This window comes from Jaculus jaculus, chromosome 10 (genome assembly GCF_020740685.1).
Source record: "Jaculus jaculus isolate mJacJac1 chromosome 10, mJacJac1.mat.Y.cur, whole genome shotgun sequence".
Taxonomy (NCBI): Eukaryota; Metazoa; Chordata; class Mammalia; order Rodentia; family Dipodidae; genus Jaculus; species Jaculus jaculus.
Genome location: NC_059111.1, coordinates 95824135 through 95848622, shown reverse-complemented (window position 1 = coordinate 95848622; position 24488 = coordinate 95824135). Strand labels below are relative to the sequence as shown.

Here is a 24488-nt window from a genome sequence, read left to right as displayed (position 1 = left end):
GTGGTACGTTGCATCCACATACCAGCTCTCTGACACAGCAACTGATGCAACAGTAGCTCTGCTGTCATGCTTGCCAGTGGGCACCCAGTATTCTGACACTGGACTCCAGTGCTCATCTCCAAGGGATCAGCTTCAGAGAGCAAGGAATCTTCGTCCCCAGGGTCTGACACAGGCGTCTCATTCACTTGCCGTACCCAGACGGGAATTAGACAAGGATAGGGTAGTGGGTGACCTTATGGACAAAAGGACTTACTGGAGACTTCAGGGTCCAGCAGTCATGCTTCAGTACTGGCCAGCTGCCTTTTAAAACCTGCCTCAGCTGCACCAAGTGGTAGACTGGTCGAAAGAACAAGAACTTCCCGGGTCTCCCTGTGAACAAAGCTCCTCTCGTGGGAGATTGGAAGGCAGTACCATCCCATCACTGCTCTGCTCAAGCCAGTCTCTGCTGGCTGGTTTCCTCAGTGGGTTTTATATCTTCTATACCTAAGTAGCTTGAGGTTTAGTTTATGAATAAGAACTTGAAGAAACTATTTGGAAAGTTCAATGAGAATATTAGAATTTCAGTCCATGTCTCTGAGGCCTTAGTGCATTACTGCTGCTATCACAAGACATCTCTAGGCTGGTAAATTTATAAGCAATAGATATTAACTTCCCCATATGATAGAAAAGGTACAAAAATAATAGTCTCATTCAAACTTTATAAAGGGGAAGCATCTTAGGAAATAGCTCAGCAGTTAAAGGCACCCACTGGCAAAGCCTACCAGCATAGGTTCAAATCCCCAATACTCATATAAAGCCAGAAGCACAAAATGCTGCATGCATCTTGCAGTTCATTGGCAGGGGCAATGGCCCTGGCACACCCATTCTCCCTCTCTCTCTCTCTTCCCCCTCACAAATGAATGAATAAAAACGATTTTTAAAACTACAATGATAATTGTAGATTTTTAGGAAAAAATAAAAATAAAATGCATAATTCCATTGATGAGAGCAGAATCATCAGTATGTAGTGTCTGTCCCTAAGTCTCACTCTTAACACCATCCCCTGGGACAGGGGCAGTTAAGTCACAGTGTATGAATTTTGGCTACACATGCCCAGTTCACCATATATGCAAACCAGTGAAGTCTCAGTCCTACCTGAAGTAGACGTTAGATGTTACACTTTTAAGTCATTGTAGCATGTGGTCTACTTTGTTATTGAATTAGATGGAGAAACATGTGTTTATTATGCATTAACAGTATGCCCAACAACACAGTGTATGTCAACTTTTCCAGATTAAGTTGTCATCACAGTATTTTCAACTCACAAGATCATGCAGGAAAATTGGGAAATGGAAAACACCATATTTCATTATTGTAGAATTTCTTCTCATGGTTGACAAATGTATTGAGGCTGAAAGTGGGCTCAATGGCCCATTTGTTAGTAACTGTTTCTTTTTGTTGTCCTTGTTGTGTGTGTGGTGTTTTATTTTTAAGATGGTCTCTAGCCCAGGCTGGCCTCAACCCCACTTTGTAGCTAAGGATGACTGCATTTCAAATCTTCCTGCCTTTCCTTCCCAAGTGCTGGGACTGTAGGTGTGTGCCACCCCTTCTGGTTTATGCCACAATGGAGGGCAAACCCAGGGCCTGATCCATACTAGGCAAGTACTCTAACTGAACTACATTCCCTGCCCAATACCTTCTCAATAAACTCCAACGATGCTTCATAATGACTCATCCTGAAATTCTTTTCTGCAGAGAAGAATCACAGTTTCACCCCAGGAGAGCTGATTGAGAGAACTCCTTGGGAAACCAGGTGTGGTGGCCCACACCTTTAATCTCAGCACACTGGAGGCTGAGATAGGAGGATCGCTGTAAGTCAAGGTTCAAAGCTAGCCTGGAGCTACAGAGTGAGTTCCAGGTCAGTCTGGGCTAAAGTAAGACCTACCTCAGGAAGAAAGAAAGAAAGAAAGAAAGAAAGAAAGAAAGAAAGAAAGGAAGGAAGGAAGGAAGGAAGGAAGGAAGGAAGGAAGGAAGGAAGGAAGGAAGGAAGGAAGGAAGGAAGGGAGGAAGAAGGAGGGAGGGAGGGAGGGAGGGAGGGAGGGAGGGAGGGAGGAAGTAAGTCCTTGAATTGCTATCGACAGCATCATGGAACTGTGTCTCTAGTTCTCACCACCCCTGCCCCTCTCAGTTGTCATAAATACAGGCCAAGGAATGGGAGAAATCTCTAGAAAAACATCTTACCTTTGGAGAGTGAAGAAGGGATTCCTCTAGACTGCCCAAAGACTTACAAGGTCAAGAACAAGTTTTCTTGGAAGCCGATATGTAGAAATTCCAAATTTCCTGAGTAAAGTATGAGGAAGATTAGAATAACTCCCAATATCTTTGATAAACTTAGACAGAAAGGAGAGAAGGAAGGCGTTGGAAGGTAAAGAAACTTGCCTAACAAGGAAGTCATTCCATCTAAAGGAAGGGTCTGCTTTCATGGGACATAAAATCCCTTTTTAAAAAGGGAGTGAGGGAGAATAAGGCAGAGTTCACAAACCCCAAGTTCCACATGTGCTTTCAGGGAGCCCCCAGAACCTGGGGAGCACGTACCCCTGCCAGGCTCAGAATGCTGCAGCAGCACCTTGCATGCAGAGAGCTCCCACGGAGAAGGGTGAATGGCTGGACCAGGCAAGGAGGGCAGTGCTAGGGTGCGTGCTTATTTCAGGCAACAAGCGCACAGAAACATCCAGCGTTTTCCTGTCCTAGGAATACGTACTTGAAACTGCAAAGCACCAGGTGTGGGAGGTCTGCCGAGTGGAGATACATGGGGTTGGGGGGAGCTACTGAAAGATTGAAACTAGCTGCCTGGCTTGAGAAAGCCACGTCTTTGAAACTGTATCTCATCTGAAGGTCAGAGCAGTCAGTTCAGACTTGTAATCCTGCTATGTCCTAACAGTTAGGTCAGCATCAGTGAATTTTAAACATTCAGGCCTGTCATAGACAATGCATTCAGAAATGCGGGATACAAAAAAGCACTGAACTGAGCATCCTGAAAAAGTGGATACTTACCTGTGCTTGGGGAATGTGAATGGGTGACTTAACTAGCTGGCCCTAAATTCTTTGACCTTCAACATTTGGTTTTGAGCCAGGGTCTCACATAGTCCAGGCTGGCCTGGAATTTGCTCTGTAGCCAAAGTGACCTTGAACTTCTAATTCTTCTGCCTCTCCCCCCTAAGCGCTAAGCTTACAGAGGGTTCACCACCATACGCAGTTGATGCCTTGCTGGCGATGGAGCCCAGAGTTCCACGCAAGCGACGCGGGCACTCTACCAACTGAGAAACATCCCCAAGATTAGTTGAGTTGGCCTTCAACTGTAATCTCCTTCTTCAGTCTTTTTCATCTACGCATAACCATAGCAACCCTTTGATATCATTCCCACTTAATAACCTTCCATGGTCAAGATCTTTAATTCAACAGTTCTTATAGACCACAAAGTCTTACTCATTTGTGCCTAATAGTTTTATTTCTTTACACACATGGTGAACTGTAGACCTTCTGGGCGCTCACATCCAAATCTTTCATCTCTGTCTTGGTTTTTCCCTTGCCTCCTTTAAGTTTAGGTACCATGTACATGTGAGGTGATGAAGGACCACTAGGTGGCAGCAGAGTCCTAACTCAGGTGTCCAGTTGCTGGGGCACCAAGTCAGGTAAGGGGCTTGAGGTTTGTACGGGAGCGTCTCCAGTTGAGCAACAAGAGGACAGTTGAAGGGTTGAAAGGCTGAGCAGGAGGCTGGGGAGGTGGCTGGGTGGATGAAGCCCTTCCTTGAAGGTGTGAACCGAGGACCCCAGCACTCACCTAAAAGTCAGACGCTGTGGCAGGCTTGTAATCCCATCATACCTGTGGGTGAGGTGGAGCTGGGCAAATCCTCCAGAAGCAAGGGGTGGGGAAAGCAGCAGGTGGAGGGTGAGGACTTTTGCCAGAACATTGTCTGATCTCTACCTGGGTGCTATGGCGTGCGTGCACATGCAAACACACACACACACACACACACACACACACACTCACACTCACATCCATACACACACAACAAAGGTCTGAGGACACCAGGAGATAAAATACACCAAGAGCTAGAGAGATGACTTAGCAGTTAAGGCGCTTGCCTGCAAAGCCTAAGGACCCATGTTCAACTCCCCAGATCCCACATAAGCCACTGCAATCAAACTCCAGACCCATACACAAGGTGGTGTGTGGGTCTGGAGTTTGATTGCAGTGGCTAGAGATCCTGGCACCCCAATTCTCTCTCTCTCTGATTAAAAAAAAATTCAGAACGAAACTCAATGGCTTAAGGATTCTAAGAGATCAGCTGTCTAAGGACAAGAAGAGCTTGAGCCCTACACAGGTGTAATTCAGTTCTTTAAGCTAGGCCTACACAGTGGGGAGATGAGCACCCCAACCAGTTCACACTTACTTGCTCTGCTTTGAAACATTTCCTGCCCAATGACCACAGACTTTCTTTTTGAGACCCTCTTTCTTGACACTTACAAGCCTCCAGGAGCCCTTTGTTCTCTGTTGGCCGGCCAGCCCCAGTGCTAAAGTGAACCTTATCTCCACCCTTGCTCCTGCAGAAAGTTACACATGCCTGTGCATCGACTCACATTTACATTCATTAACCTGTAATCTCAAGGTTGCACAAGCATTCCTTCTTTTCTTGTTTGGTTTGCTCCTTGGGGCATTTCTCAAAAAGCAGTTCAGTATCTTCTCAGTTACCTAAAAGACAAGTTTAGCACCAGAACCTTCTCTGGGCCATCTGCTGTGCACTCCTTACACTGTACCCCAACTTAGCCTGGAATTTAGTATATAACCCAGACTAGCTACTCACAACAGTCCTGCCTTAGCTCCCCAACTGCTTTTACCCCCAGTGGAAAATGATGCACACACACAGAAACACACACACACGTGATATATGTTTAGAATTGCATAAGTTTTATGACTATATTTGTTTCTTTTAAAAATATTTTTAGGGCTGGAGAGATGGCTTAGCAGTTAAGGCACTTGCCTGCAAAGCCCAGGGACTCATGTTCAACTCTTCAGGTCCCACATAAGTCAGACACATAGTGATATAAGCATGCAAGGTTACACATGGGCACAAAGGGGTGCATGCTTCTGAATTTCCCTTGCAGTCCTGTAGATCTTGGTGTGCTGATTCTCTCTCTCTCTCTCTCTCTCTTGCATAAAAAGAAAAAAATCAGTCCATTGGGCTTGCCTCAAAAAATTTTTATATACTTATTTTCAAGGAGAAAGAGAGAGAGAGAGAGAGAGAGAGAGAGAGAGAGAGAGAGAGAGGGCATGTGCATGGCACATTGGGGCTTCTTGCCACTGCAAATGAACTCTAGATGCACTTTGCACATCTTACTTTTTGTGAATACTGACTGGTGAATTGAACCAGGGCAGTTAGGCTCTGCAAGCAAGCACCTTTAACTACTAAGCCATCTCTCCCAGACCCAGTATTTATTTCTATACCTATCTATTAAAAACGCTGTCCTTGCTAATTCTTGTCAGATTGTAAAGAGTTTATTCTAACTTTTGTACCCTCTCATAGTGTGCTGAAAGATGAAAACTTAATTGTACATTTTTAAGAGAGGAACCTCCCTTTCCTGTTTACACTTTTCTTCCCCTCTGGGTGCTGAAAGCGGCTGCAGCTGCTCTGTCCACCACCAGAACCACTGGGACCAATTTCCAGGGTGATAAGGAAAGAAACTAAGGACGGCACATCCTGACTTGTATCAGTCTGCTGTGTGCCAATCACAGCAAAGATAACGACCCTGGGGCTGCTTCCCGTGCAGTTGTGTCCTGCTTACAGTGTGTTATCTCAAGTCATACGGCTTTTCCCAACTTCTACAAGCTTTTTCATTGTGCCCATGGTTCTATATGTGCCTTTAGTCATATAGAGAGAGGGAGAATGGGCAGGCCAGGGCCTCCAGCCACTGCAAGCAAACTCCAGGTGTGTGCTCTACTTTGGGCATCTGGCTTTACCTGGGCACTGGGGAATCGAACCCGGGTCATCAGGCTTTGCAGGCCAGCACCTTAAGTGCTGAACCATCTCTCCAGCCCCTTGAATATCATTTTAAGTGAAGAAAAATTGAAGATTAAAAGCATTAGTATGCCTCTATTGCTTAAGAGCAATTTTAAATAGAAACACAGTTAACTCATGTACAGAGCACATATTCTGGAGTTCATACCTGCACATAAGTGTTCATAACATAACTGCACAAAACAACTGGAATGCTTGGCCTCACTACTGGATGTGGGCACAGTCTTCCAACATGTTCTGCTTTTGGATTACTGGTGAGTAGGCATGTCCTGAAAGTAAAAGAAAGTATGTTCTGCATTGTCTCCTTTGATGTGTGCTATGTTGAACATACATGATTGTGTCATAGACAAAAATCACACAAGCAAGGTATGAGTAAGTCATATATTCCCTATGATCTCCTTATCTTAAAGTCAACTGATTAGAGACACTAACTATAGCAACTACTATCTCCTTACCAAATAATACATTACATGACAGCAATCTTACCATATATTCCCAGGTTCTAGCAACAATCAAGTGAAGGAGTTATACAATAATAATAAGGTTGTCATGGCCACCGCTGGATCTGCTTCTAAAAAGCAAAATAACTCACTGTACCAGGTAGACAAAGGCCTAGTAAACATCTCCGGTCATATCAGGCAGTTCCCATGTCTTTTCCATGGAGTTGCCCAATGTCAACTGAAAGACCGAATCCACAAAGCACAAATGGCATGTCAGAGCAGCGAAGACACAAATGCAAAGTCATAGTGCTGGCGAGCTGCCAACGCTTGACACGATTCACTTTGGAATACTATACTACGGAGTCAGGGAGGCGGGACAATGAGGAAACACAGAAACAAACAGGTTAGGGTCAAAAATGGGGCCTAAGGGGCTGGAGGGATGGCTTAGTGGTTAAGGCATTTGCCTATGAAGCCTAAAGACCCAAGTTCAATTCCCCAGGACCCATGTAATCCAGATACACAAGGTGGCGCATGCATCTGGAGTTCACTGGCAGTAGCTGGAGGCCCTAGCACGCCCATTCTCTCTATCTGCCTCTTCCTCTCTTTCCCCCTCTCTCTCAAATAATAAATAAAATATATATTTAAAAATCCTTAAAAAATGGGGCCTAAGAATGTTTTTAGATAATCTCAAGAGATACTCTTTTAGCTAGTAGGATAACAAATGAATACTAAAGGAAATCTTATTAACAAAAAAAAAATCTGTAAGCATACTCTCAGAAGTGCTCAGCATTCAAGTTAGGGCGTCCTGATTTTTCAGGCACTATTTAAATAATGTTGCCCAGAAGTCCATGTCTGCCCAGACCTCCCAGTGTGACTTTATATGAAGAAAGGGCCAGGTGTTGTGGCACATGCCTTTAATCCCAGCACTCGGGAGGCAGAGGTAGGAGGATTGCCGTGAGTTCGAGGCCACCCTGAGACTCCATAGTGAATTCCAGGGGCATGCTGGGTGGACTTCAGAAGAACGTCCTGGGAAGGCAAACGGAGAAACCATGAGGAAAGGAGCCCTGGGAGGTTTCCAGCAACCAACAGAAGCCTGGAAGAGTCAAGTAAGGAAACCGCAGAGCCTCAAAAGGAAGACCTACCCTGCGGACATCTTGATGGAAGTGCTGGGATACCAAACAGAGCTCAACTATTAGCAGTTTCCAGGAAGAGACTGACACCCCTCCCCCCAGAGGAGGTGGGGGTTAAAACACAGGTAGGACACAAGAAGTAGTCGGTAGTCATGCAGAGAAGCTCACTTGTCTGGGAAGAGGCTTCAAGAAGAGCATGGAAGTGTGACTTCCTGACTTTGCCTTCCAACAACCCTTCAACATCCTAACAGCCGCCCTCCCTCCACCCCAAGGAATCCCAGAGAAAGCCAGGAAGTGTGCTTATTAACTCTTCCTGCCTCCTCCCAGGGGCGGGGCAGGGCAGGAAATTGCAGCAGTCAGGGGATGTGAGCTGCCTGGGGATGAGGTGACTGAAGTCTTGCCCCAGGGAGGGAGGGAGGAAGGGAGGCAGGCGACAGGGATGAAGACGGGCAGAGTGGACCTCGTGTTCCCACGTAGTTCTTGAATCATTTACTTCCCTGAAAGCCTTCAGAGCAAATGTGGCAAGATATTATCATAGTTAAATTTGTCACATGGGTGACCCTATGCTAATTACGTTCTTCTCGGTGCATTTCTAGATAGTTGGGATTTTCCTAAGACGAAATACTATAGGGAAAAAGAAGATGTATCCCAGATTCATGGCAATAGTAATTTTTTTAAAGATTTTATATTTATTTATTTATTTATTTAGAGGCAGGGGGAGGGGAAGAGAGAGAATGGGAACACCAGGGACTCTAGCCACTGCAAAGGAACTCCAGATACATGTGCCATCACTGTGTATCTGGCTTATGTGGGACCTGGAGAATCGAACCTGAGTCCTTAGGCTCCACAGGCATGTGCCTTAACGAGTAATCCATGTCTCCAGCCCAATAATTATTTTTCTTGTCCAGACTTGCCACAGTTTCCTACTCCCATCTCAGGAATATCACCCTATCTCTCAATGAGCAGTGGCACCTTTGTAGACTCCGCAGGTTCTGTGACCACCAGCAAAGGCTGTTTGGCATGATGGCATATTAAACGCAAGGTATTTGGGCCGCAGAGAAGAGAGAAGAGACAGTACAGGGAAGCGGCCGAAGACTTGGATGGTGGTTTGAATGACATGCGCCCCATAGCTTCCCGTGTTGTGAACACTGGTCCCCAGCTGGTGGCAAGTCGGGAGGCGGAGCCTTGATGGAGAAGGTGTGTTGCTGGGGGCGGGCTTAGGCGTGTTATAACCCACTTCCCCGCAGTAGAGCTCTGCTCACGCTTGCTTCACATTAGCTGCCGTGTCAAGAGGTGATGCCCAGCCTCTGCTCCGCCTCCTGCCCCTGCCATCTTGAAGCGTCCCCTCAAGACATTCCTCCCATCAGCTGCTTTTGGTCAGTTTGTTTTTGCCCAGCAACCCACAGGCAACCAAAACAGTGAGGGAGAAGAGGGCAACCACTTGCCCTGCACGCTCCCTGCCGGTACCTCCCTGTACGACCTGGCTTACCCCGGCGCCTATTACCTGGCAGCCCGGAGCAAGGTCTTTGCCCTCCCCTGGCCGCAGTCTCCCCCTGTGGCAGAAAAGAAGCTAAAAGTTAAACTGATTCACTGAGTTACTGTAAGTTAATTGCTGAGGAACTAAACCTTAACCTTTGTCAGCAGATGGAAAAATCCCAAAGGAGGAACTGTTCAGAAAGGGCCCAAAGGGATGAGAAGAAGGAAAGACAGTTTAGGCTAAAACAAAGTAAAATGGAGTTCATTGTTAGGGTGGCCTGACTACAGAAATGACTGATAACGTAAATTGCCACATCTTGTTTGTTCACTTATCCCTCCCCTTGGCTATGAAAACTATGAAATGGAAATAAAATCTCAGCTCAAGGCCAGAGCTTCTTTGTAGGGCTACCTCAAGCTCCTTGGCGCCCCCCAGTAATAAACTCTTCTCCTTTTACTCATGTTGGCTGTAACAGTTTCAGATTCCCTGAGATGAACTTCCAGCCCAGGCACAGTTATGGAGGAAGGGATTTATTGAAGCTTACAGATCCAGGGGAAGTCCCATAACTGTAGAAGAAGTTGGCCCCCTCTTAAAGGACCAGGCAAAGAGAGAAAAAGCTAAAAGCCAAAAGCCACGCAGCACAGCACACTTCAGGAACTCCAGCTAGGCACACTTCCCATATCTTTATTTTTTTTTAATTAATTAATTTATTTATTTGAGAGCGACAGACACAGAGAGAAAGACAGATAGAGGGAGAGAGAGAGAATGGGCGCGCCAGGGCTTCCAGCCTCTGCAAACGAACTCCAGACGCATGCGCCCCCTTGTGCATCTGGCTAACATGGGACCTGGGGAACTGAGCCTCAAACCAGGGTCCTTAGGCTTCACAGGCAAGCACTTAACCGCTAAGCCATCTCTCCAGCCCTTCCCATATCTTTAGATGGAAATCTCAAACCCAGCACCACACCTTAAGATTTGCCCAGTGACACTGCCTCCATCCAGGTGCAAATTACACACTAATAAAACACTGAGTGTACCTGGATCCATCTATTCAAACTACCACACTGGCATTAGAGTCACATTTCCAGAGAATTTCTACAATGCTCCCATGTAAAATATCAATGATAAGGATTGGCCTCAATGAATTCACCCATTTAAAGAACACTCCAAACTGTTACTATAATTGGTTATGAAAGGCCCAAGAATTCAGAAGCCCAGAAATACTATCACGCTCCAAAGGGAGCTTAAGCGGGCCCCTGCATACCTCAAACTCCAGGCTTTACTCTCTGTTGGAAGCAAGTAAAGAATCCCTCTTCTCATTATATCAGAGCCCGCTCCTAATATAAAACTAGGTAAAAAGGGCATGAGATAGCCCTCAAGGATGGGAAATGAGTAATGAAGTGAACCGCTTATTTGGTTTCTGTAAATAGCCTGCGCCATAAGCCTTAATAGCCCACACCGTAAGCCTTAGTAGCTCGCACCATAAGCTGTAGCAGCCTGCCTCAGACCACCAAGGTCATAGGAGGCTGATACCATACTCTGCTACCCCCACCCAAGGACCTGCGCAAATGCTGACCTCCAAGGTCATAGGAGACTGATACCACACTCTGCTACTCCCACCCAAGGACCTGCGCAAATGCTGACCACCAAGGTCATAAGAGAATGATTGGTCCATGAGGGGCTTGAACAAATTAAACTAATTGGCTTAGAAACTATGGGGTGGCACAAACTGACTGGCTCACACCCCGTGGGCTCCTGATATTAAAAAAATGATTGGTCTAATGCACAGGCTTTGTTAGAAACCCTATAAAAACTGTCCCGTTCCTGCATTCGGGGCTCTGCAGTCCTCTACCCCTGTGCGGTGTACGACTGTGGGCCCCAGCGCTCTTGGAATAAAATCCTCTTGCAGTTTGCATCAAGACCGCTTCTCGTGAGTGATTTGGGGTGTCGCCATATCCGGGCAGAGCGTGGGGTCCCCTCTTGGGGTTCCTTCAGTTACCATTATTTTTATTACTTTATTTTCATGTCCACAGTGTTGCCAGAGGACCTGGTGTCTGACAAACGTATGTGTCAGATCAAATTAGTGAAAGAAATTATTATTTGCTTCTCTGAGTCACATCTCACAGTGTGGTCCTGGTTGAATGCAAGGATTTAAGTACAGCATGGCCTGGAGTTACTGCGTACATCAAAGCAGGCCCCAAGTATGACATCAGGCAGGCGTGGCTAACACAGCACGCGGGAGGACTGAGCCGCACATCAGTGAGAAGAGAGGGTCCGACAGGTAACCTCAAGTGATTAAGCTTCAGTATTCTGCGTAGAAAGGAAATTCCTCCATATTCGTCATCCTGCAGCAACAAGCATGAAGAAGAAAATGTCCCACAGAAGCAACAAACACCATCCCCCAGGGTTTTTCTTCTCTTTATGTGTGTATGTATTTGTATGTGTCTGTATGGTGTGTGGTGTGTGTGTGTGTGTGTGTGTGTGTGTGTGTGTGCACGCATGCACACACATGAGCAATAGTACCCATGTGGGAAGCAGAGGACAACCTTGAATGTTGGTCCTCGCCTCTCGCCTTCTTTGATACAGGACCTCTTGTTTGTTACTGTGAACGCCACATTAGCTGTCCTAAGAGCTCGGGATTCTTCTGACATTGCTGTAGGCACGTGGGGATTAGCCACGTGCACCAGTGCATCTGGCTGCAGATTCTGCAGGTCAGGTTTCTGCAGCAAGAGCTTTTATCCATGGAGCCATATCATCGGCCCACTTTGTTTTCTTTTATTGAGACAGGGTCTCATGTAGCCCAGGCTGGCCTCAACTCAATATGTAGTCGACTTTTGAACTCACAGTTCTCCCATTTTTACCTCCTGATAGTGGGATTACAGGCATGGACCATAAAGCCTAGTTCTGTGAGGTTCTGGGGACTGCCCGGGGACTTTGTTCACATTAGGTAAGCACTCTACCAACTGAGCCCCATCACAAACCCAGACAGTATTATGTGGTACATTTCAGCATTTTTGTGCTCTCAGCATGACCCACCTGAAGGCAATGAGAGCATGAGAAGTGGACCTACATCGTGGCCTTCCCTCAGATTGATAGAGGGTTAGGAGGGCAGGCAAATAAGTGGTGACAAGGTCACCTCAAATATGTCATGATGATGGATCATGATAAATCTGGCATGCAGCCAAGGGCCTTACAGATACTGTCTCAACTCACTGTCACCTCATTGTGAGACAGGAAGCAGTACTGAAACGGTCATATTGGTTGTCATGAGTATTAAGTGAAATGATAATATGAGAAATGAGTCTTAGAGTTCCTTGTACATCCTAAACTAGTATCCAGTGAAGTTCTGCTGCAATCAGTATGATCATGCCTGTTTTCTGGACTAAACATAAAACAACTTGGCAAAGGGCCCACATCTATGTGAACGGCACTTAACGAATAAATAAAGTGGTAGGATTTGGATTAAAGGCGAGCTAGATTTACCGCTAAGCTCACCAACCCATTCCCTCTACGCATCATGTACACCTCGGGCTGACATTTCCCATTCGACGCCCAGGAAGTATCACAAATGTGAAAGCAAACCTCTGCTTCGCCTAAGAGCCAATTCTGTTCTTCCATTGCCTGAGCAAACACCACCAAGCAAACAGACTTGAACCTGACTGCTAATTTGTCTGCAAAATCAGTCTTCCCCATTATCCAGAATCTGATCTCGCTCCTCCCCTCCAGCACCACACAAACCTGTCAGCCCTTCCCTGCGCTACAACCCTTTGCCAGGAGTCTCTCAATGCAGAAGGAAGTTAACGTGGATCTCTGAAAACATGTCTGATCGGGCCAGCCTGCCCGGCACATGGTCGAAGCCACCTGCATGCTCTCAGCCCAACATGTGTCTCCAACGCCACGTCTTCCTTCCATGGGCTGCCCTCCTTCCGCTGTAGCCTCGCTGCTCAAATGCTCTAACCCACCCCACCCCAGCACATTTGCACCTGATGCCATCATTGCCAAGAATTGCCTTCGCCTAAAAACCCACGCGACCCATCTTTCAGTTCTTACAGGTGCCTCTGCCAAATATCCCCTGGTCCACCAGTGTAAAGAACCAATTCTACCAAAATCCACAACTTTCTTTTACCCTATCCTGTTTTTTTTCTACATCTCATTTGTTACTGCCTGAAATATATTTTGAGTTCCTTCAATCATCCCTCTCTAGAGCAACTGTGGGAGCAGGAAGTTTATATAGTGTGGTATTCCAAACCCTCAGCCCAGGCCCAGCCAGCACATACCAAGTCACAAATAACTTAGTAAAGAATGAATGAATGAGTGGGTGAATACTTCTGCCTCCTACATAAAAATGCTGTGTCCACATTCTCAAAAGTCTACCTCTGCGCAAAGTTCAGAGAATGCACAGCAATTAAAAATGTGCTTCCTTTGTAGTTATTCTCCAGGAGTCAAAGTTCAATTTTTAACAACTGCCAGAAAATTGTGTTTGAAGATAAAAGTCATCTTCAGGTCCCTTCCAATGCTTTCAGCTAACCATCTCCAGCTTTCAGAAAAGCTCTTGATGTCCCTATTCCTTAACCCCTCATACATACACAATCCCAGTGCAGACCCTCCAGTTCCTGTTAAAGCTGAGTATGGTGGCCATTTCCTCATCACTCAACTTGAAGTCAAAAACCTGGAAAGACAAAAGTTCCATAGCATCATTGGCTAGTGATGTACTGGTGAGATCTGAGGCTCTAAAAGATTCTCCCTTTATGTCCAGTACATTACATATTATTCTCTATTAATAGCAGTTATTTGCCATGTTCCAAAAGAAGGGAAACTAGGCTTGTAAGTGTGGTCATGTCTGCAAACTCTGAAAGGCACATGAGTTATTTGAAGAGGTGATTGTTCAAGTCCAGTCCGTAACTCTTCTGCTATTGGAATGAGAATATATGGTATACAGTTCAGACAGTCTGCACTTGGGCAGGACAGTGTGGAGTCCATGAACCAAGTGTTCAAGGGTCACCAAAGGTCTCTTCAGGACAGGCATAGCTGTACTCAGATCTGAAAAGACTTCTTGAGATCCTACCCCTAGCCCACCCCTGGTCTACTGGTGATTGATCCCAGCCCTATTGAGGCCTAAGTGTTCACAAGATATTCAAAATATGGAGGGACCCACTGAAATGCAGGGACAGGATGATAAGCCTAAGGAGAACCTCTCTGCCACCCCAACACCCTCTTCTGCACAGAGGCACGTCAGATGACCACATAGAACCTTACCTGAAAGTTCTCAACTATGCGTGCAGGGGTCACAGACTTGGGGATCACTGCCACATTCCTCTGGATGTGGAACCGGATCAGAACCTGAGCACAAAAGGAAGGCAACATGAGCCCACTTGTCTACAAGAAACCCTCCTTCCAGTGGAAGGACAGACATCTCGGTAGTTCTCTGTGCCTTTTTGTTCCAACAACTAATTTTAACTGAACCATTCATGGTTAGGGACACTTGACAGTCCTCCTTGTCTCTCCTGTAATCCTGGATGCAGCACCACCGTTTCCCATGGTGACAATGAGGAAGGTAGCTTGGGGTCATACGGCGGGGACATTGTACGGTTGGCAGCTGACCCCAAAGCCATGCTCTTGTGGCTGGGCTCGAGGGCATTGCAAGAAGCTAACGGACTGAGCTGGTCCTTGTTTCAAAGATACCGGTGGATTTCCTGGAGAGCCCAACAGATTTGCATTTTCTATTTCTTTTCCAGGTAACACAAAGAGGAAAATACAAGATTGAAAGAATAGGTTGCTGGATTACAAAGGGAAAAAGTGGGGCCGGGTGTGGTGGTACATGCCTTTAATCCCAGCACACAGGAGGCAGAGGTGGGAGGATCACCGTGAGTTCAAGGCCACCCTGAGACTACATAGTGAGTTCCAGGTCAGTCTGGGCTAAAGTGAGACTGTATCTTGGAAAAACAAAAAGGGGGTGGGGGTGGGGGTGGGGGTGGGGGTGGGGGAAGGAAATGATTTTGACCTGGACTGCAGTTTTCTTGTGCTTTGCAGCAATCTCCTTAATTTTGGGATCATCCAGTAGTGATGGATCGTCTGGCTTGGCCCTGGAAGCACAAAGATGACTGATGTGAAAGATCACCACGGCTACTACCTGTGAGCATCCCTCCCACGACAGCCTCAGGGCCTAACGTCATAGGTTTCTCCTTCTTCGAAGCAGGCAGGAGACACCGAAAGCTTCGTGTCTGCCCCCTGTGTGCACCCATGGGCTCTGCAGCCTCAGAATTGATAAAGGTTGGCCCAGAGCTGCATGGAAGAAATGGGACATTCTCAGAGGATCAGGCACACTGTCTTTTAAAATTTTTTTTTATAATATTTTGTGTTCATTATTTATTTATATATTTGAGAGCAATAGACACAGGGAGAAAGACAGATAGAGGGAGAGAGAGAGAAGGGGCGCACCAGGGCTTCCAGCCACTGCAAACGAACTCCAGACATGTGCATCCCCTTGTGCATCTGGCTAACGTGGGACCTGGGGAACCGAGCCTCGAACCGGGGTCCTTAGGCTTCACAGGCAAGCGCTTAACCGCTAAGCCATCTCTCCAGCCCTCTTTTTAAATTTTTAAATGTGTTTATTTTTATTCATTTGAGAGAGACAAGAGGCAGAGAGAGGGGGGGAGAGAGAGAGAATGGGGAATGGGCACGCCAGGCCTCCAGCCACTGCCAACAAAACTCCAGACACATGTGCCACCTTGGGCATCTGGCTTACATGGGTCCCGGGGAATTGAAACTGGATCCTTTGGCTTTGCAGACAATCACCCTAAATGCTAAGGCGTCTCTCCAGCCCACGCTGCCTTTTTAATTCACATCGTTTAATCCTGCAATCCCATTTGGGTATGCCAAACACACTGCCATACACACTGGTTTCCCCAGTGTCTTCTAAATTCATACCAAGGGGCTGGAAAGAAACCTCAGCAGTTAGGTACGCTTTTTGCTCAAGCCTGAGGATCTGATACCTCCAGAGTTCAAATCTTCAGAACCCATGTAAACAGTGAGTATGGCCAAACATGCCTATGGCTCCCATTCCTCAGGGAAGCACAGACCAGAGACTTATCTGGACTCATGAAAAACCCACCAGCTCCGGAATCAGTGCGATACTCTGGCTCAAAACAAGAGTCAGAAGAAGAGCGATGAAGCAGGGCACCCAAGTTCTGCTCTGGCCACCGTAGGTGAGCACGCACTGGTTGCAGACAAGTGCTGTGTAGGCACACACACATGTGCACACCGTATCATACACACCACCAGCACCACCATACAGACCGGCCACACAAGCAGAAACAAGAAATTCATACCAGTATAAACCAGTTATGAAACATCAATGTTAAGAGTGTTAAAAGAAAGAGCCACCACTCTGAAACCTCACCAAGGTCTTGCTGGACTTCCCAGGGGGCTGTAGGCAGTCAGGGTGATGCCCTTGGAGAGGCAGTACTGGAGCAGTTTTTCCTGGGTGAGGTATGGGTGACACTCAACCTACAAGATGAAATAAACCCCATCACTAAAGAAGTTGACCTGCTTTTTGAGTGTCATGTAGGGAGGTCAAGACATAACAAAAGATCACCAAGCAAAGAGTAAACATAGCCCATTTGTAGACCCAGAGACCCGTCTCTCACCTCCCTAAGCATCCGTAGTACTGGCCCATGAATTTAGACTCGGTACATAGCACTGAACTTGCCTCCAAAAGTTTGAGCAGTCATAGAACAGGACCCTTTGCTAAGCAGACGTTACCTGATTGGTCACTGGTTTATGTTTCAATCCGGGCTTCTTCAAGAGTCTTTCAATCTGGGAGCGGTTGAAATTGGAGATGCCCAGGGCTTTCACGAGCCCCTCGTCCACCAGTTCCTCCATGGCCTGCCAGAGAAATGAATATGTTTAAATGGCTGCAGGAGAACTGTAGGAATGCTGGTTTGGTTTAGTCCTGAGTCAGGAGAAGCAGAAAATGATCCACACTGTCAAAGTTACCGAAGCCCTAGAAAGAAACTTCAGTCCCAGCTGCAGGCGCCCATCAAGGGTGGGTTCCAGTCACAGTGCTCCTGCTTAGCCTAACCGGACGAAACAAGGAGTAGAAGGTGAAGATTGTCAGCGTTTTCTACTCTTGCCTCATCCAAACCTGGGTGAGTTGGGAAGGACTCTGCAGCCTGCAGAGAATCATCATCACATGTATCTCTTTTCTGACACTGCTGTTTATTTTGGTTATTGTTTTGTGATGTTGGTGATTAAACCTAGGACATCTTGAATGCTAGACAAACATCCTATCATTGGCTATATCCCTAGACCCCCACCTCCCTTTGCCACTTCTGAATTTTTAGGTTATATCTCTGTGAGGTACCAAAGCTGGCAGCCTTGCACTCGCTCTGCGAACCAGGCAGACCTTGAACTTGTTCTCCTCGGTCTCCCAGATGGCTGGGATTACAGCCATGAAACTTAGCTTTACCGTGGAGCTAAATTCCAACCTCTAGTTTTCCCCTATCCTGCCTTGTAACCAGTATTTATTGCTAGCAAGCAAATTCAAAGGTCTGCTAAGGATAATTATTTTCAAATAAATTTCTGATTGTCTTGTCATGTAAACAACATGAACAAGCATTTTTTTTTCCACCCTGGATGGGTTATGAACCACAAACCAAAGAAACAGTTCAACCCAACTCCATCTTGGTGAACAAATGAATTTAACTGAGGGTGGAAGTGGTTATTTATAAGAACAAGGGTGAGAGATTCCCTACAGAAGCAGGGCCAGTAAGAGGTGGCTGCACCACCCAAGAGATAAGTCTCTCTCCAGCAATCATGGACAATGTCTATATTCCCAGGCACAGCCAGAGTCTTGTGTTTCTGCCTCATGGGCTCCTCCTGAGCCTCCGGGACTCTGCCTCCTGCGCCCTGTAAGCCCTTTCCTCATCACACGAGGGGAGTTGTAGAATGGCTTGTTAGTGTCACCTGCAGGTGCTCTGATTTCCAGACAGCAGCAGCCACGCCCTGCTCAGAGGACAGCATCCCACAAGTGCAGACCTGCAGACCTCGCCCCACTATTGAATGGCGACTCTTCTGATGCATGAACTTTTCTTATGTTATCACATAGGCGTGTCTCTCTAAAATTTTCTTCCTACCACCAGATAAAGTTTAAAGTGGCAAAAACACTGTGCTGGTGGGTAGAGGGGATGGGGGAAACACTTTTCCAACAAACTAGCTACAGAAAATTGACTTTAATTATATCCATTCCAAGGTAACTAGAAAAGGTAGACTTAATCATCTTGAAGTGATAAGACGCAATACAATATTCAGTACTACCTGATAACCGATAAATTTATTTTTCCCCAGAAGAAGCCCCTCACATAAGGGGCCAAGTAGGGTAAGAGGTTTAGACCTAATATTTCAGGCCCATTTATAGGAAGCACACATCCAGTTAGAATGAGCCTCATCATGACACTGGGTGTGTAAGAGAGGGACCTGAATGATTGTTGGGCCCAACAGGAGCACTGACTCAGGAAGGGCTCACCCCTGGACCTAAGCCCCAGGCAGCTAAGGAAGAAACAGGAAGTTGTGTTTGAGGAGTTGTTGCCTTCAGAACAAAAAAAAAATTAGAGTCTCTTTATGGCTATTCATCTGTGACCCATTCCTTCACCTTGTCTTCTGTTAACATTTGCAAAAGGATACAGTGAAAAGAACTTATTAGAAGGAAAATATCCATGCCTTTAGTCAATTCTGAATAAGAATTAGACAAATAAGGTCCTGATTTGATCAAAGATGTGGAACACTTGTGTTCTCTGTTAGCTACATATGCATTCACTCTTTACCAATCACTGTACTAAAGGCCTGGATAGTTGAATTTGTGAATCAGATAAATCTGGCTTCAGTTTCAACTGTGTCACTCTCTTGCTCCATGACCTGACAAGTATCAATATCCAAGGTACCCGTTTTTCATTTGTCCATTGAGAAAGAAACATTCCTTGATAGGGCTCGTGAGGAATGTGCTCTGTGATTGCCTTTCTGAACATTAGCTTTCCAAGTCCTTACCACTTCCTGGAGGATATGTATTATGAAGTATTTTAAGGTGAAGAAACTGAAGCTTATGAAAGCTAAAAGCTGTACCACAGGTTACTCAGCTAATATGTGCAAACAGAGACAAAACCCCTGTTCCAAGGGCATCCCCTTGGGTTCAGAACAGTATATATCTAGTCCAAATTGGAGAATATTCTATTTCTGGTCTTATTCAGGGTCTTTATCTTAGTCTTGAAAATGCAAATGAAGGCTGGAAAGATGGCATAATGATTAAGGTGTCTGTGTGTGAAGCCTCAGGACCCAGGTTCAATTCCCCAGCACTCATGTAAGCCTGATGCACCAGTTGATGTATGCATCTGGAGTTCATTTGCAGTAGCCAGAGACACTTGTGTGCTCTTGATCTCTCCCTCTCTCTCCCTGCCCCCCCCCCTCTGCCTTTTTCTCTATCTCTCTCAAATAAATAAAAAATGCAAATAGGATCAGGTAGGCCCCAAATCCAAAGATGGTGGGAAAGGTAAAGAAGTGGAGAGCATCAGCAATGAATCTGGACCCAAGGCACAGCAGCCTCGCCTCAAAGGGTGAAGTCTCAGCTGCGTGCAGGGACTGTTTCTTTCCCAGAGCAACTAGCAGAAGCTGGAACCTACCTCCCAGGCATCCAAGAATGTAAATTTGCTGGTGATAATATTTCCTTTCTCGTCTTTGGGGAATATCTCCTTCCCAGACTGTAAATGCAAAATAAAAGCATCTTTATCTGGGTGCCTGGATCTGTAAAGCAAGATTTCCGGACTTTCATTTGTACCAAATACCTACACCTGCATAGCATTTGGTCAAGCTCTGAAAAACATAGTCCAAGACAGGAAGCTTGAATAAAATCTATATCAACTTATCATGACATGCAAATCCTATATCTTAGACGTTGCTGGATGAGGGTCAAAATCCATTGTCAGTACATTCAAGAAGCCGTTGTCATCACTATGAACAGTAACTTCACATACTCAGACCCTTATGTTGAATTTTAATTTCAAGGTCACTAAACAAGTGTTAGGTCTGAAGGGGGTGGTATTCTGTGAAAGATACTAGTCATGGGACGTCACTGGGATGGAATGCCACTATCCCCACGGCTGGTCATGAAGGAAAGAGAGCTGGGAATTCACATCCCTCCAGCCAACTAAAGATCAGGAAGAAGCAAGTTCCCATGCAATAGTTTCTTCAAAGTAGACGGCCTAGCTGCCAGTGCCACCATGCTTGGGCTTTGCTCCTGGGTATATTTTGTTTAGCAGGAGGGTCACATCCTGAAATACACTTTGTAAGAATATCCTAAGATGCCCTGGGACAGGACTCCTGGCCATGGAATCAACAGGAAGGTGACTGGCCAGTTGCCTCTTGACTGAAGTGTCAGAAATCACAGTTTCACTCAAGCACAATTGAAAGGAAATTTAAGTATGTGTCAACCCCAGATGGATGCGTAGACCCAGCTTCTCTTCCAGGCCAAGACCTCCTCCTGCAGCCCACTTTCTGCCCAGCCCTGGGACAGAGGCTAGAGATAGGGCAGCTCGAACCTGAAATCCCTGCGGCCAGTGGATGAGATACAGGTCCAGGTAGTCCAGTTTCAGGTCTGTGAGGGTCTTCCGAAAACCTTCCTTCACCAGGCTTTTCTCAAAGAAGGTGGGCCACAGCTGTGGAATGTGGCAGTGAGGCATTAGGAATGGGTAGAGAAAGCGCCTCAGCAGCTCTCCCTGCTTTGAGATTTGCAGCCCGGTCTAAGCCGAGGACAGGCCACTTACATGCCACCAAGTTGATTAATTAACATACACGATCCCATATGCAAAGTCACCAGGGCCGAGCAAGCCTGCATCATTCCTGTCGTGTTGGGGGAAAGGTGTAGGGTCTGTATTCACGATATTTATTTCAGAGCTCATTTAGCATACTGGATCACGTACCTGTGCTAATCCCTTCCCCTTGGGCATCAGTTCTGAGGGCAGGAATTGTGACTTGGCCGTATATTTCTAGCATGTTGATGCAATTGGGAGCAGGTCCCATATCCTAAAGACTATCAGGTCCAAGTGACGATTTATTTACAAAGGCTTTATCCAGACATGGATACCCCGCACAGTGGGACTCTGTCCCGTCCAATGCACTTTTGAAGTGATCTGGAACTATCATGTTGGGCAGGTTGAATACAATCTAGATCTAATGACTCTACATCCTCATGCTCAAACACTTACTATTTTGTTTTTTTAAATGATTTTATACATTCTCTTCCTTATAATTTTATAATTCTCTTTTTATTGAATTGGAATGGAGCTTACTATGTGACAAGAAATACCTCACCATTTTCCAAAACACTTTTGCCTGAGGACCTCGAGGCCACAGTGCTGAGAGGCAGCGGTCAAGGTCCCTGACCGCATCCGGAACTTCTGACTGTCACAGGGAAGACAGGTCCCACAGGCAGAAAACAGGGAGTCCGGGGCCATCAGCTGGCTCCACGGAGCTCTCTCCACTCTGCGAGGGCAGAGCAGAAGCAGCAGTGCATTACTGGTGCTGGTTTGGGGTGTGGGTGTTTACATCCAGGGATAAACCCAAAGCAGAGGAGATAAAGCCCGGGAGAAACACAGGCCCATAGGAAAGGCTGATAGAGTTTTCGGTGTAGCGTGCCGCAGTGAGGCACCGGGGCTGGAGAAAGAAACGGCCATACCACAGTCACTGCCACCTGCTGCCGCCTGTCTTGAAGTCACAGCCTGCAATCGGGCTATCCACATGTTACCTTGCTAACAATGAAGAGGTCTTCCCGCTTCACAGCCTTCTCTTGGATCTTCTCTTGGATGGCTTCTCCCACCTCGTTCTCATTCTGGTAGGCAAATGCACAGTCAATGTGGCGGTAGCCTGCGTCAATGGCCACCTTCACAGCTTCTTTGACTCTGCCTGGGGGAGACTGAAAAACCAAAGAGAAGACCATCGTAACTCCTCTGTCACCGCTTCTCACAGCCCAGCATCTCCACAACACAGCCTTGCTTGGGGCCCACTTGCAGGGGCAATACCGTGGGAGGAAAACACGTCTTAGAAAACGTTTTCCCATGAAAGTAGCAATTGAACGGATTTGATGGTTAATCCCAGCTACCAGTCAGTTCCCTTCTAACGCACATTGGTCCTGAGTGTCTCCAGTTGCTGGGAATGACAGAGGGTTGCCGCTGCAACTTGCTAAAAGTCAGGCTTTGAAAAGGAGACTCTGCAGAGAGACTCTGGAGGAATTTAGTTAAGGATCCCAACAATGGTCATTTCAAATACCACGTTCAGATCTCACTTAATCCATACAGAAAATGGGTTGGGAAAATAAGCATTTAAAACTCATCTCTTGGAACCTGAGAGATGGCTTTATGGTTGGTTAAGGCAATTGCCTGAAAAGCCTAAGGACCCAGGTTCGAATCCCCAGAACCCACATAAGTCAGATGTACATGGATCTGGAGTTGATTTACAGTGGCTACAGGCCTTGACGTGTTCATATTCTCTTTCTCTCTAATAAGGAAATAAATAAATATAAAATATTTATTTAAAAAAAACACCTCATTTCTCATCAGAGAGTACCTGACAGTAATCCCAGCACTGGGAAGGCAGACACAGGAGGATTTTGAATTTGGAGCCAGTATGGGGCATGAAACTGTCTCACAAAACTACAAACCTCCATCCAAACAAACATTTCATCTCTCACAAAAATCTAGAAGTTCTTTTGATGCTATCAAGCATTGAAAACACATAAACCAGTGATAAATATTTGTACCATCACTGGAACAAGAAACTGCTGCCAAGAACTCAGAAAGACTGGGGAGCCCCCGCTAACACACCCCACCCACCTGTGCTTCCACTGATAAACACATAACCCTTCACTCACACATCATATCCATCTTTTTTTTTGTTTATTTTTATTTATTTATTTGAGAGCGACAAGAGAGAAGGAGAGAGAGAGAGAGAAAGGGCGCGCCAGGGCCTCCAGCCACTGCAAACAAACAAACTCCAGATGTGTGTGCCCCCTTGTGCATCTGGATAAAGTGGGTCCTAGGGAACTGAGCCTTGAACAGGGGTCCTTAGGCTTCACAGGCAAACGCTTAACCGCTAAGCCTTCTCTCCAGCCCCATATCCATATCTTGAAATCAACTCCCTTTAGAATTCTGAGGTTTAGTTTCCAGTAAATTTACATTCCTCTACCGCTCCCAAGCAACACAAAGATAACTTCTGGAAACAAGGTAGTGTCATGCTACCTTTGAGGGAACCGACAAAAAAAAAAAAGAGTTAAAAGTGTCAAACTTGTCCCTAGAAATGTTAGTAAATTAGCTTCACTGGACACTAAGGATATGCCTTAGGGCATTTTGTCAGATTTTTAAGATGGGACCTTTGCTCCTGACTCAAGTCCCCAGGCTGTGACCCACCAGAAGACGCAACAGGGAAGCTAAAAGTCTATCATGGCCAGGAACAAACCCACAGCCAAAACAAGCACTTTCTGGGGAAAAAGAAAAAAAAAAAACAACTTGCTTTGTAATTGCCTTAAAACCTTAATAAATAAATAAATAAAGTCCAACACGGGTCTGAAGCTTGATGCTTGTGAAGGGAGGCTTTCATTACTCCTGTGGGAAATCAAGCCTTGGGGTTCACAGCTTCCAGCCGCCCTGAGAAAGGCAAGTAACTTGGGTCCCTAAAAGATGTGCGAAGAGAAGACAATGCCAGGAAAAAAAAAAAAGTCCCTTGCAGAAAGCAGGGGACCCCGGACTGCATACTTACCTGCCAGGTGCCCAGGCCCACGATGGGCATCTTGGCTTTGGTGCTGAGCTCCACGAAGGTGGCCATCGTCACCGCAGAAACGGTTCTGAGTTGAGCCGACCGGAGAAAGCCTGTGTCCCTGGTTGAGAGGCTGGCACAGTTTTTATGTCCTGGATAAGGCTTGCCAAGCCCAGGGGCTGGGCACTTATCTCAGGAAGTTTGCTTTAGTCATTTGTAGGACTGAATGGAGATTAAACATAGCCAGTGCAAAGTCTCCTGAGTGCAGAGTACACGAGTCACTTTGTGTCACTTAGAGGTTTGTGAATCTAAATACCAGTGAAAGATCCTTAAAGATAATTAGGAAGCTCATTTGGGAAGGGACGATGCTGTAAGAATAGGCATACTTTAGCAACCATGTTGGTATGGATGCAAGGTGGTAGAGGTACAGAGGAGTTTTTAAAGGAAAATGAAGAGGCATACACAAACTTTACTTGGTCACGGTGATCCCTAATAAGGGAATGTCAGTCTGAAAGCAACAGGTGTTGGGCTGATGTCCTGCAGATAGATTCTTTCGTGTAAGGTTGTAGTAATAGATTGTGCTTAATGAATAGTCATT

At 46.1% G+C, this 24488-nt stretch overlaps 1 protein-coding gene and 1 long non-coding RNA gene across 2 annotated transcripts; one reads left to right on the top strand and one right to left on the bottom strand.

Moving 5' to 3' along the window:
- The first annotated feature begins 3579 nt into the window (after positions 1-3579).
- LOC123464022 lies at positions 3580-15410 on the top strand. The gene is made up of 3 exons (XR_006639317.1): positions 3580-3671; positions 14833-15002; positions 15128-15410. It is a non-coding gene; the product is annotated as an uncharacterized LOC123464022 (long non-coding RNA).
- On the bottom strand, positions 11035-24053 carry Akr1b10 (aldo-keto reductase family 1 member B10). The gene is made up of 10 exons (XM_004661195.2): positions 23894-24053; positions 21888-22055; positions 20683-20799; positions 19768-19845; positions 16859-16981; positions 16497-16603; positions 15099-15180; positions 14354-14437; positions 13684-13766; positions 11035-11442 (listed from the first exon to the last, which is right to left on the bottom strand). Exons 1-10 carry the CDS (start codon positions 23957-23959, stop codon positions 11400-11402), a joined length of 951 nt encoding a protein of 316 aa, XP_004661252.1. The 5' UTR covers positions 23960-24053; the 3' UTR covers positions 11035-11399.
- Between the last annotated feature and the right edge of the window lie 435 nt (positions 24054-24488).